Consider the following 12,541-nt stretch of genomic DNA (forward strand, 5'->3'; position numbering starts at 1 on the left):
TCTCGTACATTTTCCTCTTTTATGTAAAAGGTTATTCTCAATTGTTATCAAGGAAACACGAACGAGGGAACGACGGAACGCGACGAAGAGTCAGTCGAATATCAAACCGAAAAATATATATCTCGGAGATAAAAGTATACTTTACGCACTTTTAACATGGTACGTCCTAAAGCTCGCCGCGCGCCGAGCTTTTCACGTTTGATATACGTGAGCTCTCTCTCTTTCTGAATGGCAGGCTTTGTGAGAGAAACGTCGCAGCTGCGTCTCTTTCGCTTCGTATTTTGCGCGCATTCCGATGAAATAAAACGAGATGAGCAGGGGTGGCGGGCCGCGCGCGAGTCAAGAAGAAATATTTCGAAACGGGAAGATGTTAAATGAGCGAACTGTCCGACTGTCACTCCACTTAGTACCCAGTTTCTTAGTGTTTAACGAACGTGTGTGAGAGCTAAGACGATTCCATGAATATCGCGAGCTCCCTTGTAGAAAATATAATACATCCTCAAGTTATACAAAATGTTCGGTAGATTTTTATATTTATTCGGGCCGCTTCAAGTAACAATAGTTAAGTAATAACAGTAACAATAGTTTTAAATAACAAAAGTTAACGATACATCAATCATCGAAATCAATCAGATAGTCTTCGACATTGAGGAATCTGTCTTGAAAGAAACATTCGGTGATCCACTCGGATTTGACAATTTTTGCACCTGCTCGTTCGTACACTTTCAAATCACTGGCGGTACGATCAGCTTGATCCTTCACGAAGACATGCGTCACGGAATCTTCGAAATTCTCTTTAATCGTGCCTGCTTGATCACGAAATACGAGCTGCTCGAAGATCATTTTCTCGCTAAAGAATCCATTCACGTTCCGAAACATACAAGGGGACGGCGTCTCTCGGAAAGGTTTCGCGTCTTGACCCTAAAAATCGTTTGTACAAACTTCAGCCAGAGATAAACCGATTTGGTACGAAGGCTACTAAGAAAGTACTCTCCATACATCTTTTGGTCAAAGACTTTTTAATATTACCAATTCGTCGATCCTGACGAACGAATGTTTCAACGTTGACGCAGTCGCATCGATTTGATAATAATCGAAATACATATCGTATTCCTCAGGTGAGTCAGGGGAATGTTTTCGCTTGCTTAACAACTCCCACGGATGAAAAGAAATGGATGATTTGGGATCACGGATGATGCGTAGAAACCAATCGAAAGATACTACATTGTCGTGGTTCTTTATAGCATCCAAAGCTCGTATCTGAGGAAAAATAGTTGCAAACATCCCTTAAAGAGGCTATAAGGCTTAGCATCGTATTTTCAGTGGATGTATCAAGAGGACCATTCATAAATCTAGTATTTGTCAAACGAAATTACGTTCTTATAGATTAATTTCATTATCTAAATAATAAATATTAATTTGAAACGAAGATAAACATATGTATGCACAATATTACGAAAATATTATAATTTTTATTTTTTTGTATCAATGCCATATCTATGCATCGATTTTTCTAATAAAGATGCACAGATAATATAAAGTATATAACTGTTTAGATATATACATATGTATATGTATTATTGTAAATTAATTTTTAAAATAAAACTGTCAATAATTTTGAGATTTGTGTATACGTGTACACTAGTCTTTAATATTATAGTAGTTTTTTATCAAAATTTTATTTTTAATTTAGAAGACATTAAAGATAGAAATGAAAAATAATACGCTAAGGAACACGCTCAAGAAACATGTGTAAAAACTGCCAACTTGAATAGCATAAATATCTTAGCTCTCGAATGATCAATTTCTTCCTAATTGCAAGAACAGCTAGATAATATTTCATTATATACGTAGTGCAAGTCTCGAATTTTTATCAAACTCACTTCGCCTTATGATCTCTTTAACACACCAATTATCACAGTGCGACATCAGGGAACTTTGTTCTCGACGCCATTTTAAATTTCATGTTATTTTAACACGCTAATTAATGTACCGATCAATTTTATAATTAATTTCAATATTTAAGATTTTCAAATATTAAGATTAATTATATTTATTATTCTACAAAACTCACAACAGAAATCTTGTGCGCAAGTCAACGCGTAATTAGCGTGTGTACGGAACAGAGAATTAACTCTTTATCTTCATTAATTAATTTGTCGACGCCAGTTGCGAGATAATTTATTAGGCAGTCAGCGAGTTGAAAAACGCGCATATCTCGGAAAACGGAGTCGCACGATGCATTTCCTCACCGTAGTAGTTTTGCCTACTATCGTACAATAAGTTGTGGGTGTCGGATACTTGACGATCTTTGCGCTATGCCAGCCCAGCGTTTCCTGTATCTTTTCTTCCGGAAAATCCTCGGTTCCGTTTATCACGCAGATTTCTTTACCTTCCAATCGTCGCGTGTGTATCACTTGTGTCTTAAATAGAACGTGTGCGATCCTTTCGCTCTGAGGCCGTGCCCGTGTCCTTGGCTTATCCGACGTACGTTTCGGTACCCTAATTAATTTCTCGTCGTTCTCCAGAGTAGCTTCCACTTTAATTAACTTGTGGATCGTCCCTTTCTCCTATAATAGGATTGATATGCGCGTCGTAAACAAGCGACACGAACGTCGTACCCGATCGAATGATTACAGTTACTTGCCTTGACTAAAGATAAAATTTCCGTACTAGTGCATACACTGTACCACGGCTTGTCCTTTCTGATGTGCGTGACTCGGGGAAATCGGAAGCTATACTTAAGCGGATAATTGTGGCTGGGCACCATCTCGGTAGCTCGTATCGTTAAAATTACGGAATCCTCCGGGCGAAGCCACGCGTCCGGCTGAGATTTCTGGAAGGAATTTGCATCTTACAACGCGAGATTTTTGGAAGAAATCTCGTCGTACGACGCGTAATTGCTCGGCGATTGAACGAATGATATTGAATACGGCAAAGAATCTGCTTCACGCCTCGAGTTATACATTGAATACAAATTATATGTCTAACATATAATTTAACGAAGGAATTTTTACCTTAGAGCACACGACACTTGCGGGACGCTCTTCCAACCATTTCGGCGAGAATTTCTCCTCAAGAAAATCCCACTCTTCGTTGCTTAGCCCATTGCTCACAGACACAATTTCCACAAATTCCGACGGACGCTCTTCCCTGTTGCTCGCCGGAAGGGCAGCACCCATCAGCAGACTGTTGAGTTTTCGAGGAGATTTGTGTATCGTGTAGCAGCCGCCAAGTATAATCAAATCTAAATCTTGTACTAAATTATCGGAATACTACAAAGAGAAATTACTATTGATAATGAATATTTATATAATAATTAAATACAATGAATCAAAGCTTTAATATAACATTCCTTACTTTTGCATTACTTTGATAATAATAATAAACGTTATTAAACAGGCGAAACACCTCTCGTATATAAAAATAAAAGAAAACAAACAAACAGGTAGAATAATCGATGCGAAGATAAAAAAAAATTTCTGTATCATGGGATGACACCATCATTATGTCACACGTGCTCACTAAAGCAAAAGAAATACGAGAGAAGGAAAATAAGGCAAAGACGATGTATTTGAAAAAAATGATTAGGGGAAGAAACGTTAAAAGTATTGCAAATTGAAGCGGCAAAAGGATACATTTACATAAATTTTAATTTCATCGATAGCACGCCGATATATACGCCGATCGAAGATTTTTTCGACGGTACTTTCAATATGAGAATCAAAAGGAAGGTCATGATCCATCCAAGTTTGCAATTTTCCCTCCCTCTCCACCGGCATGTATCTACCGTGTGTACTAAAGTTGTAAGAAAGGCTCCCGAACGACTTACCTCCGCTTTAATCTTGTAACAACCGCCGCCGTCCCGAACACCGGGTTTATACAGGAAATCATAACGTTTCACGACAATCCCTTCCTCTTTCTCTTGGAGGCATTTCGAGCGGAATATATCCCCCAATTGTGTCCTTGCGATAAAAATAAATAATAACGAATAGCGATAAACCAGAGCTCTAATAATTAATTTAATTCGTCTCTCTTCTCGTTAACCTTTCGCGACTCTTTGCAATAATGCATCGTATATTTTCACTTGGTTTAACATCAATTTAATTAATTTAACATTAAGAAAATTCAATTTCTAAAGGATAACATCTTACGTGTCCTTAATGAGAGTGACTTCAGACACAGATAAAGCGCCACGCGCTTTACTCAGTAAACTTTGAAGCTGAGTCACTCTCATATGATAAGGTGTATCCAGAAGCAAGGTGTCATTATGCATAATGATATCGAACGCGACGAAACACGGACGATAAGGTCCGTTCGCCTTTAGAAACTTGACATCAACGTTCATTCCTTTCGTGAGCAACGCTTTCTGTCCTTTGTCCCACACCATCAGTTCGCCGTCCAATATAAATGAAAAACAGTCCGGATCCAGAAAGCGCGCAAATTTACCGGACAGATAGCCTGTTGGCGGATATCGACGGTGTGGATATTAGAGATCGCTACAGCTCTCGTAGAAAAAGAAATTAAAAATATATCCAATCAGTATTTCTGTTTCTTCCTAGTGCGCATCGGTTTCCTGCGACGTACCCAATGACTCGGTCTCCCCTAGTAGAGGTCTCTTCGTTATATCAAATCCATTACGCGTGAAATACGTGTATCTTCCACGGGACATATGGATCTGGGATCTTTCCCCGTCATATTTAACTTGCACATAGTATTGCGCCGGAGTCGAGAAGAGCTTAGGCCCGTCGTCAATATTCAATCTTTCCAAGAGCATCGGTTTGAAATGTGTAAACAGTTGCACGTCCGGTTTCATTCCCAGAGAACTGTGAATCGCAGGCTTATCTTTCACCCATCTAGACCAGCTGGTGCTGCAGGATCCAGTATCGAGAACTTGAAAAAGAATGGATCGATTAACTTTCTAATGCATCAAGACGCGTCAAGATGAATCAAGATACATGGCATTGCATTACTGCACGAAGTTACGAACAGTCCAATATATTTTCCTTTCTTGTGCCGAGATGCAAATCTTTGAGAATGATTCTCGTTAACCACTTCATCTCGAGTCCGGTCATTTGCCTAAGAATTATTCTAAACGACTGGACCTTCTGCTGCTTCGTTGCATCTTTATTGCCGATATCGTCGAGGAACCTATTTACGTCCGCAATCATGACCTTGGTATTCGATTGTCGGGGCAACCATTTTTTTAATATCGAGTAAGCTCGTTCAGCGAAATCATTTCCCTCAAATCTATTTGATGCTATTTTTGGTATGTAATTTCTGAAATATATTTTGTACTTTGCAAGAGACCGTGCGTGAAGATTATTGAAATATGTGTGACAGATGTGAACGCTTGGCCGCAAAAGATTCTTCCACTTGACATTCGAAAACGTACATCAGTGGAATTAAAACAATGAAAAGAAAAATGAGTTGAAACGATTTGGATGATTATATCTCATGATGATTACAATACTAACCGATCACTTATCAAACATTTATAATCGTGACTTTGCTTTGGCAAGGAATATACGTCAGCATAAAGCCTTGCCAACGAAGTAGGTGTTTCCTTGTAATCGTCCGCGAAGTTGGGTAGTATCAATCTAAATATTGGATGCATTATTTCGTCCTAAAACAAAAGAAATAAATCATAATACAAGTTTAAAAGGAAAAGAAAGGAATTGTGGAAATTTAATGGATATTTTCATAACTTTGTATCTAGTTGAGTCCAGTGCAAACACAATTACCGTCGTAACGACGAATTGCGCTGTATTTTCAATTCCAATATTTTCATTTTTTATTGATATAATTTCTGACATAATTATTTTTATAAAAATATTTTGAGCATGTGTTTGGCGTCCTTTTTGCCTCTTTTAAAAAGTAAGTTTTTTTATCATTAAAGTTCCAAAAATATTTCACATATTTCCTCGAGTCAAAAATTAAAATCGAAATTTCTCCCCCAAAAATTGTTATAAAAATTAGATATTATTTCTTTGTTTATACGATATTTTAACGTGTCATAGTACATACCAGTTTACCGTCACTTGCATTTTCCACTTTGTCTGCAATATTTTTACATTTATCGACAAATGTCTCCAAGATTCGTATTTTTTCTTGCTTCAATCTGGATGCTCGGACTTTTTCAAAACTCTCGCACAATTGCATGAACGTAATTGACGTCCCAGTACTGCTGGCCATTGTTCTAAAGCGAAATTATCAAAAGTGTCGTTACTATAACTTTTGTTTACAGGCAAGTTCTTGCGATATATCTCGACCACGTGTAGCGATAACAAAGATAAATGTAAGCACGATAGTGTCGAAGATACACTATCCCAAATTCATTTCTCTCTTAAGTCACTTATGCCACATGTTAAATTTTGTAAACGTCTCGATACTCATATTTGGTGTAGCGTTACTTTATTCAGTCATTTATTCAACTTTATAATTTATTTGAAAGACACAAGCTCTTCGTGTCTTTGTAAAACTAATAATATCATTAAGTATATATACACATATACATTATTACTATATAAGAATAATTATTATTATACTTTATTATTATTCTTATTATATAAGTAATAATCCTATATCGTATTTCTAGTCAGGTATTCTCTTGCAATATTTCTCGCTCAAATCGTGATGTAATTCTCGAGATACATTCTAGCGAGGAGTTGATTCTCGGACTGCAGATATATGAGATGTAAATTGAAAGCCGCTTCTTTCCTCAGATCCAAAAGATTCGCATTCTGCTTGACCAAGTCTCCCGGGTCCTCTTCCAGAATCAACTTGTAGAAATGAATCGCGGTCGACAGCAGACCGATCTGATGAAACGCCCTCGCCGTGTTGTAATACGCTTCTTGTTTACCTTCGTCGCCGCGTAGCTGCATGTATTTCTTGAAGAAAGCCAAAGCTGCATAAAAGTAGAAAAACGAGCGATGAAGCACAGAGACGTATCGCACTTTATTGTCAAGAAAGAAAAAGAAGACAGATGTTGGACGGGTCAATTAGTTTTTGCGCGAGTAGATGCACGGTGTTACCTTGAATCAAGAGCTGATTCTTCTTCGCCGGTGACTTCTGGCAGGCCATCTGCAACTGCGTTACACCAATCAGGAGCGCCAGCAACGCGCTGGGCGCTACCTTGAACAGGGAAATGTACGAGTTCAAGGCGTACTTGTACGTTCCCGAGACGAGGCAATTGTTCGCGTGCATGATATGCAGATACGTGAAGACGTCCTCCCTTCCGAGCAGCCGCATTATAAACCTGTTGTGCCGGAGATCCTCCGCCTTCTGGATTATGATGTTCAGCAGGTTCCACCAGTTCGAGCTCGGGCACTCGCGCACGAATTCCCGCACGATATTGTAGCCGTAGAACGAGTCGTTGTTGTGAATGCACGAGATCAAGCAGAGGAAGGTTATGTGGTCGTTGCACTTGATGAATCTCTTCGAGGTAAGAGCGGTGAAGCATATCCTCTGAAGGAAGCCGTGTTTCTTCAGCTTGTACGCTTGCTCGCACATCTGCAGGAAGAGCTGGAATTCATCCTCCTTGCTCGGCTCGGCGCTGTTGCTGAAGGCCGGGGCGTTCTCGTCCTCGAAATTCTCCCCGAAGGTCCGGCGATTATTCCGCAGACTTTCGAGACGTTGACGAACGCCGGTCGGCCGCGCCAACGAGTTCAGGTCGTCCTTGATCCTTATGCGCACGCAGTGCCTCGACAGAAGCAACATACCCGATGACAAGTATTCCTCGTATCGCTCCATTTTGTACAGCAACACCGTCCTCTGGTACACCGCGTTGGGGTCCAATATTTCGTACTCGGGATCTTGGTAGAGAACCTGTATCGCCTCGTCATACCGTCTCTTTTCTATGTAGAGCTTGGCCAGAGCCAGCCTCGCGCCTAAATGCTGCGGCGACAATTCCCGGACAGCTTCGTACGACGTCACCGCCTTGTCCAGGTCGTTGCAGGCGGCCCAGCATTCCGCGTGCTTCAGCCAGACCCCGGCCAGGTTGTACCTCGTGCTTTTCACCAGGGGATCCAGTAGATTCAACGCGCGTTGAAACTCGTTCTTGCTCATCAGCGCCTCCGCCACGTCCAAGAAGAGATCCCCGGAACACTCCGGGTCCTCGCGCATGTAAAGTCTCGACAGGAATTCGTCGGCCAGTCGGACGTGATTCAATTCTATCAGAATCACGAGGGTCTTCGCTCTCAGATCGACGGCCACGTCGTCCGGTACATCGCACCACTCGATGTCATTGGTGTCCCGATGATCCGATTGGCACGGGAGTTCCTCCTTCAACTTGCCGGACTCTTCCGTCTTCTCGAGTTTCCTCATTCTGTCGTTCCCCACTTCTCTGTCCGCCCCCTCCTTGTATTGTATTCGAATGCTCGTGTACTTGACCAGTAGATCCAGGCATCTCTTGAATTGCTTCAGCGTTATCAACAATTCGGTTATGATGTTGACCTCTTCCAAAGTGATGAGATCGGGACACTTGGCGAAGAGAATCTCCATCGCTTCCAACGCCTGTTCGTTGTTGTTCTCTTTAATGTACTCTTGGGTCAACTCCTTGGCGTATTTGATTATGTGCTGGTCTCCGGGATCCAACTGATGTATCAGCTTCAGGTATCCGCGCAGCTGCCCTTTCCTGTCCCCGTTACTTTCCTGGAGCTGGGCTCGCCTGTCGTACAGCTCCACGCACTTCGGGCTCGCTTGGATAGCTTTCGAGTAGCACGTTATGGCTTGCTTTATATCGTCGTTCTCCAGCGACAAGTTGGCCAATCTTACCCACTGTTCGGCGTCTCTGGGGTTGAGGTACGCAGCGATCAGGGCGAATTGCAACGACTTTTTCTGATCGTTCTCGTATATCATCGCTAGCGTTTGGAATGGCTCGGAGGCGCTCGGCACTTGCCTAAGGGAAACGATCAGGTCAGTGTCGAAGCGTCTCGAGGCTCGAAGGAGCTGCCTCGAGCAGAGTTTCGTCTACCAGAGCGGAAACTCGAATTGAACGCGGTATCGACCGCGATGTACACTAAGAACTCACCTGATGATCTCCATACACATCTGCTCGGCTATCTCCACCTCTCCTTTCGCGAATCTCACGTTTGCCTCTCCCATAAGTCCTTGTAAAACCTGCGGCAAGATACGTCTCTTCCTCCTTTGTCGCACCTGCTGACCGCTAGTCACTTTGCTCGCCTTCGGCTCGGCAAGTTTCTGCACGGTGACCCGATCAGTCCCAGCGTTTCTTCTAAGAGTGGGACGAAATGTAAGTTTTTTCATTACGTCAGGATATCTGGTCTTTCTCGCACGGAAAACGGTCTCTTCGGATCCAGTATGCATACTTGTGTGATTTCAACTCGCTCGATTCGAACAACATAATTTTACATCACATATATAATTTTTCAGTGGGAATTTTGTTTAGTGAAAATTTCACCTAATATATATTCGCTAATATACAGGGATTTACCAATACAATGGAATCTTTGGAAAACGAAGCAATTTGCAGAAAAGTGGTTCAGACAAAAGTTGCGAGGTTTAAAGGGGAACATAATTCTGTAACCTTAGTTTTTTTTTTTTTAATACAAATAAACTGCTCTGTTCGTTCTGCGTACAAAAATACTAGGATAAAATCATCGAAAAGTGAATATTTTTTAGAGTTATTTTACTTTTTATGAAAGTGTAAACATTTTTCGAAATATTTCACTTTTTACCTTAATATTTTTTCTAGTACGAAAGATATGAAATATCTCATAAAATGTTTACTTCTCAGTAACATCATCTTAACATATTTGTACGTAGGACAGTAAGTGGAATCGATCGCTGTAAGCGAACTTTAAAAAAAATTCATTGCATTTTGCAAATGCACCGATGCACCAATGTGCAATGATCAATATCAGTAATCAATTTCTCTCATGTTATTATGTAGAAAAATATCGAATGCGATATAAAAAGGAATGATTAACATAAGGCATAAACATGTCAGAGTCCATCGATATTTGTCCGATCATTGAAGTTATAAGCAACTGAAAGCTGTAGTCAGTAAAAGGACAAGTAAGCATACACGGAATGGATGGAAGTATTTAGATGAAGGAATCACAGGATGGAAGGTCCACGATGAAATGAAGTGAAAATTTCACCTAATATATATTCTGTAACCTTAGTTTTGTTGAAACAGTTAGACTGTTTCTTGAAATTATACAAATAAGCGGTCGAATTTTTGTTTAGTAAAATGAGAAAATTAAGTGAGCTCGTTTCTTTTTATATTTTTTTAAATTTCTTTGAACTCGAAGGAAGATTTACTATAAATCCAAAGAAACCCTTTTCTCTGTGTAATCATACCTGACAGTATTATTCTCTGTCATCTCCATTTCTACATCCTGGTCCATTTTCGACGAATATTCGCAAAATGTTAGCTCTCCATTCAAGAACTGTTTCGTCAGACGATCTTCTTCGTCCGCAGTGAGCAACATATCCTGGTCCAGATCCGTATCCATTACAACATCCTTGTTTAAATTATGCGACGACGTGAGCGCGAAATTTGGAATAATAACATTTTCTACTTCTACTTCTTGTATCGGTAACGCTTTGGCTTCGACAAATTCGCTCATATCAACGTCCATCATGCTGATAGCATCCTCGTCCAGTTCTTCTATTATCACTGGCGCCACAGTGCTATTATCGCTAATAATTAACTCGCTATTGACATCCATCGTGGCTTTCTCGGGTGTATCTGCGTCGACACTTTCTTCACTCGCATCAGATTCCATTTCAGTTTCCTACGATGTGCACATTTTGGTCGATCTGACACGCACGAACTCGGTACGGATAAAATACTATCCCATAAAAATTAATAAAAGTGCATAAAAAATTCGTTACAAATATATTACTTCTCGAGAAATTTGCGTTTTCTTTCTTTATATCTCTTCGAGTCTGATTATTTTCCTTAACGTAATCTGGTCTAACCTTACCTAATTTCTTAAATCTACATAAATCTAATTTCTCTGTATTCCACTGACAAGTTGCAATGTTGTTTTTATTAGGTGCCATATTAATTTAATACTGCACTAAGATCGGTCATATTTGTGCTCAGTGCTGCACGAAGAATATTGCACTCGCATAATATCGAGGCAACAGCAAACGAGTAGGTGTACATCACTAGTATGTCATAACTTAACCAATTGTAATATTTTACCAAGTTTTATCAAGTAAACTTTGTTATAGCTACACGTTATACGTTACAAGAATCAACAAGACAAAATAATAATGCGCTGAAACAACATAAACATTTATAAACAGTTAACAGAATTTACCTGTTGTACGATGATCGGACAATTTAATGGTTTAAATTCAGTAAAAATCGCCAAGATAGAACCATATGAAGCTGATCATCGATTGACGATGAGGTTATGTTTATTTTTCTTCTCACATAACACCTACACACTGATCTGCACGGTGGCATGCACTAAAATAATATGACGAAAAAATAAAGCCAATACAGAGCTGGTATTATATTACTAGGATATCGAGGGAAAAATTTAGGGACCTTCTTTATCCAACAGCCAATCGGCATATCCGACAATGTTCGTCGTACGACGCATGTAATAAGTGCGTTCAGCGGAAAAAGCGATCAGTAAGCAGTCATTGGTAATTGGTTTTTACCGTTATATCGCTAAATTTAAATCAATTATGTTGACGAATTACTCCGTTGTGCAACCGTTGTGTTTCTGAACGCAACCAATAGTTACGTTGAACAAAAAAAACAGCTTTCTGATTGGTGTATGCTCTTGATCATGATTGAATCTAAAAGCATACAATCGGATTTATGAATTTACAATAGCAATTTTGCAAAGCTGTTTTTTCTGCTGAACGTAACCAATATTAGCCGAAAACTGGAAGCTTGCGGTAAATATGGTCATTCTCGGCGGGAAATTTAAAATAACTTTTAATTGCAGATATTATTACAAAAAAATCTTTTTGAAAATTATAATCCATATTCTCAACTTATTTTTGTTGATAAAATTGGCTTAAAACGTACATTTAAGGTATTTTTATTGATAAAATAAGTTCAAAATATGGACCTTGATCTTTGAAAATGTAAAATTTATATAATGTGCAAATTATATCAGAGAAAAATAAAAACAAATAAAATAGAAAAAGATAAAGACGAACAATCGTGTGCAAGCACAGGTGTACATGAATAGAGAAGTAAAAAAAAAGCTCAATATGCGCAATTTTTACTTAATTTATTAAACAAAAATTCCAAGTTAATAATTCATTATAACGTCATAAAGTAATGTTATAATGTTTATATAACTCGGGACATATCTCTATATCTGGAAACCTGTAAAAATAAACATGCTCCACATGTTTTTGTTATAACGTAATATATCGTACATAGCAGAAATGTCCAAAATATATCATAAGGATATCCTAAAGATATCGCGATATCCATATGATATATTTTGAAAATTTCTGCTGTGTGGGATTGTTCTGCTTGTTACTACTTTACATTCATAATTATTCATTCATTATTCATTCATGATTGTTGATCGTA

General features: G+C 39.2%; 1 protein-coding gene across 4 annotated transcripts; it reads right to left on the reverse strand.

The window, feature by feature from the left end:
* Nucleotides 1-516: 516 nt before the first annotated feature.
* On the reverse strand, nucleotides 517-11,449 carry LOC106743141 (general transcription factor 3C polypeptide 3). Of its 4 annotated transcripts, XM_014616720.1 has the most exons (12): nucleotides 11,298-11,449; nucleotides 6,028-6,199; nucleotides 5,478-5,626; nucleotides 4,991-5,280; nucleotides 4,588-4,893; nucleotides 4,155-4,461; nucleotides 3,833-3,965; nucleotides 3,018-3,275; nucleotides 2,648-2,836; nucleotides 2,253-2,570; nucleotides 1,030-1,260; nucleotides 517-921 (listed from the first exon to the last, which is right to left on the reverse strand). In XM_014616720.1, the coding sequence occupies exons 2-12, from the start codon at nucleotides 6,193-6,195 to the stop codon at nucleotides 613-615; spliced, it is 2,658 nt and encodes an 885-aa protein (XP_014472206.1). In that variant the 5' UTR covers nucleotides 6,196-6,199; nucleotides 11,298-11,449; the 3' UTR covers nucleotides 517-612. The 4 variants fall into 4 exon arrangements, with proteins under 4 accessions (XP_014472206.1, XP_014472178.1, XP_014472188.1 ...); XM_014616692.1 differs by lacking the exons at nucleotides 517-921; nucleotides 1,030-1,260; nucleotides 2,253-2,570; ... (6 more) ...; nucleotides 5,478-5,626; nucleotides 6,028-6,199 and adding exons at nucleotides 6,242-6,907; nucleotides 7,035-8,899; nucleotides 9,032-9,235; nucleotides 10,327-10,763; XM_014616702.1 differs by lacking the exons at nucleotides 517-921; nucleotides 1,030-1,260; nucleotides 2,253-2,570; ... (6 more) ...; nucleotides 5,478-5,626; nucleotides 6,028-6,199 and adding exons at nucleotides 6,242-6,907; nucleotides 7,035-8,899; nucleotides 9,032-9,235; nucleotides 10,327-10,820.
* Between the last annotated feature and the right edge of the window lie 1,092 nt (nucleotides 11,450-12,541).

Source organism: Dinoponera quadriceps, unplaced genomic scaffold, assembly GCF_001313825.1.
Source record: "Dinoponera quadriceps isolate SergipeBrazil2010 unplaced genomic scaffold, ASM131382v1 scaffold3, whole genome shotgun sequence".
In the NCBI taxonomy this organism is placed as follows: domain Eukaryota; kingdom Metazoa; phylum Arthropoda; class Insecta; order Hymenoptera; family Formicidae; genus Dinoponera; species Dinoponera quadriceps.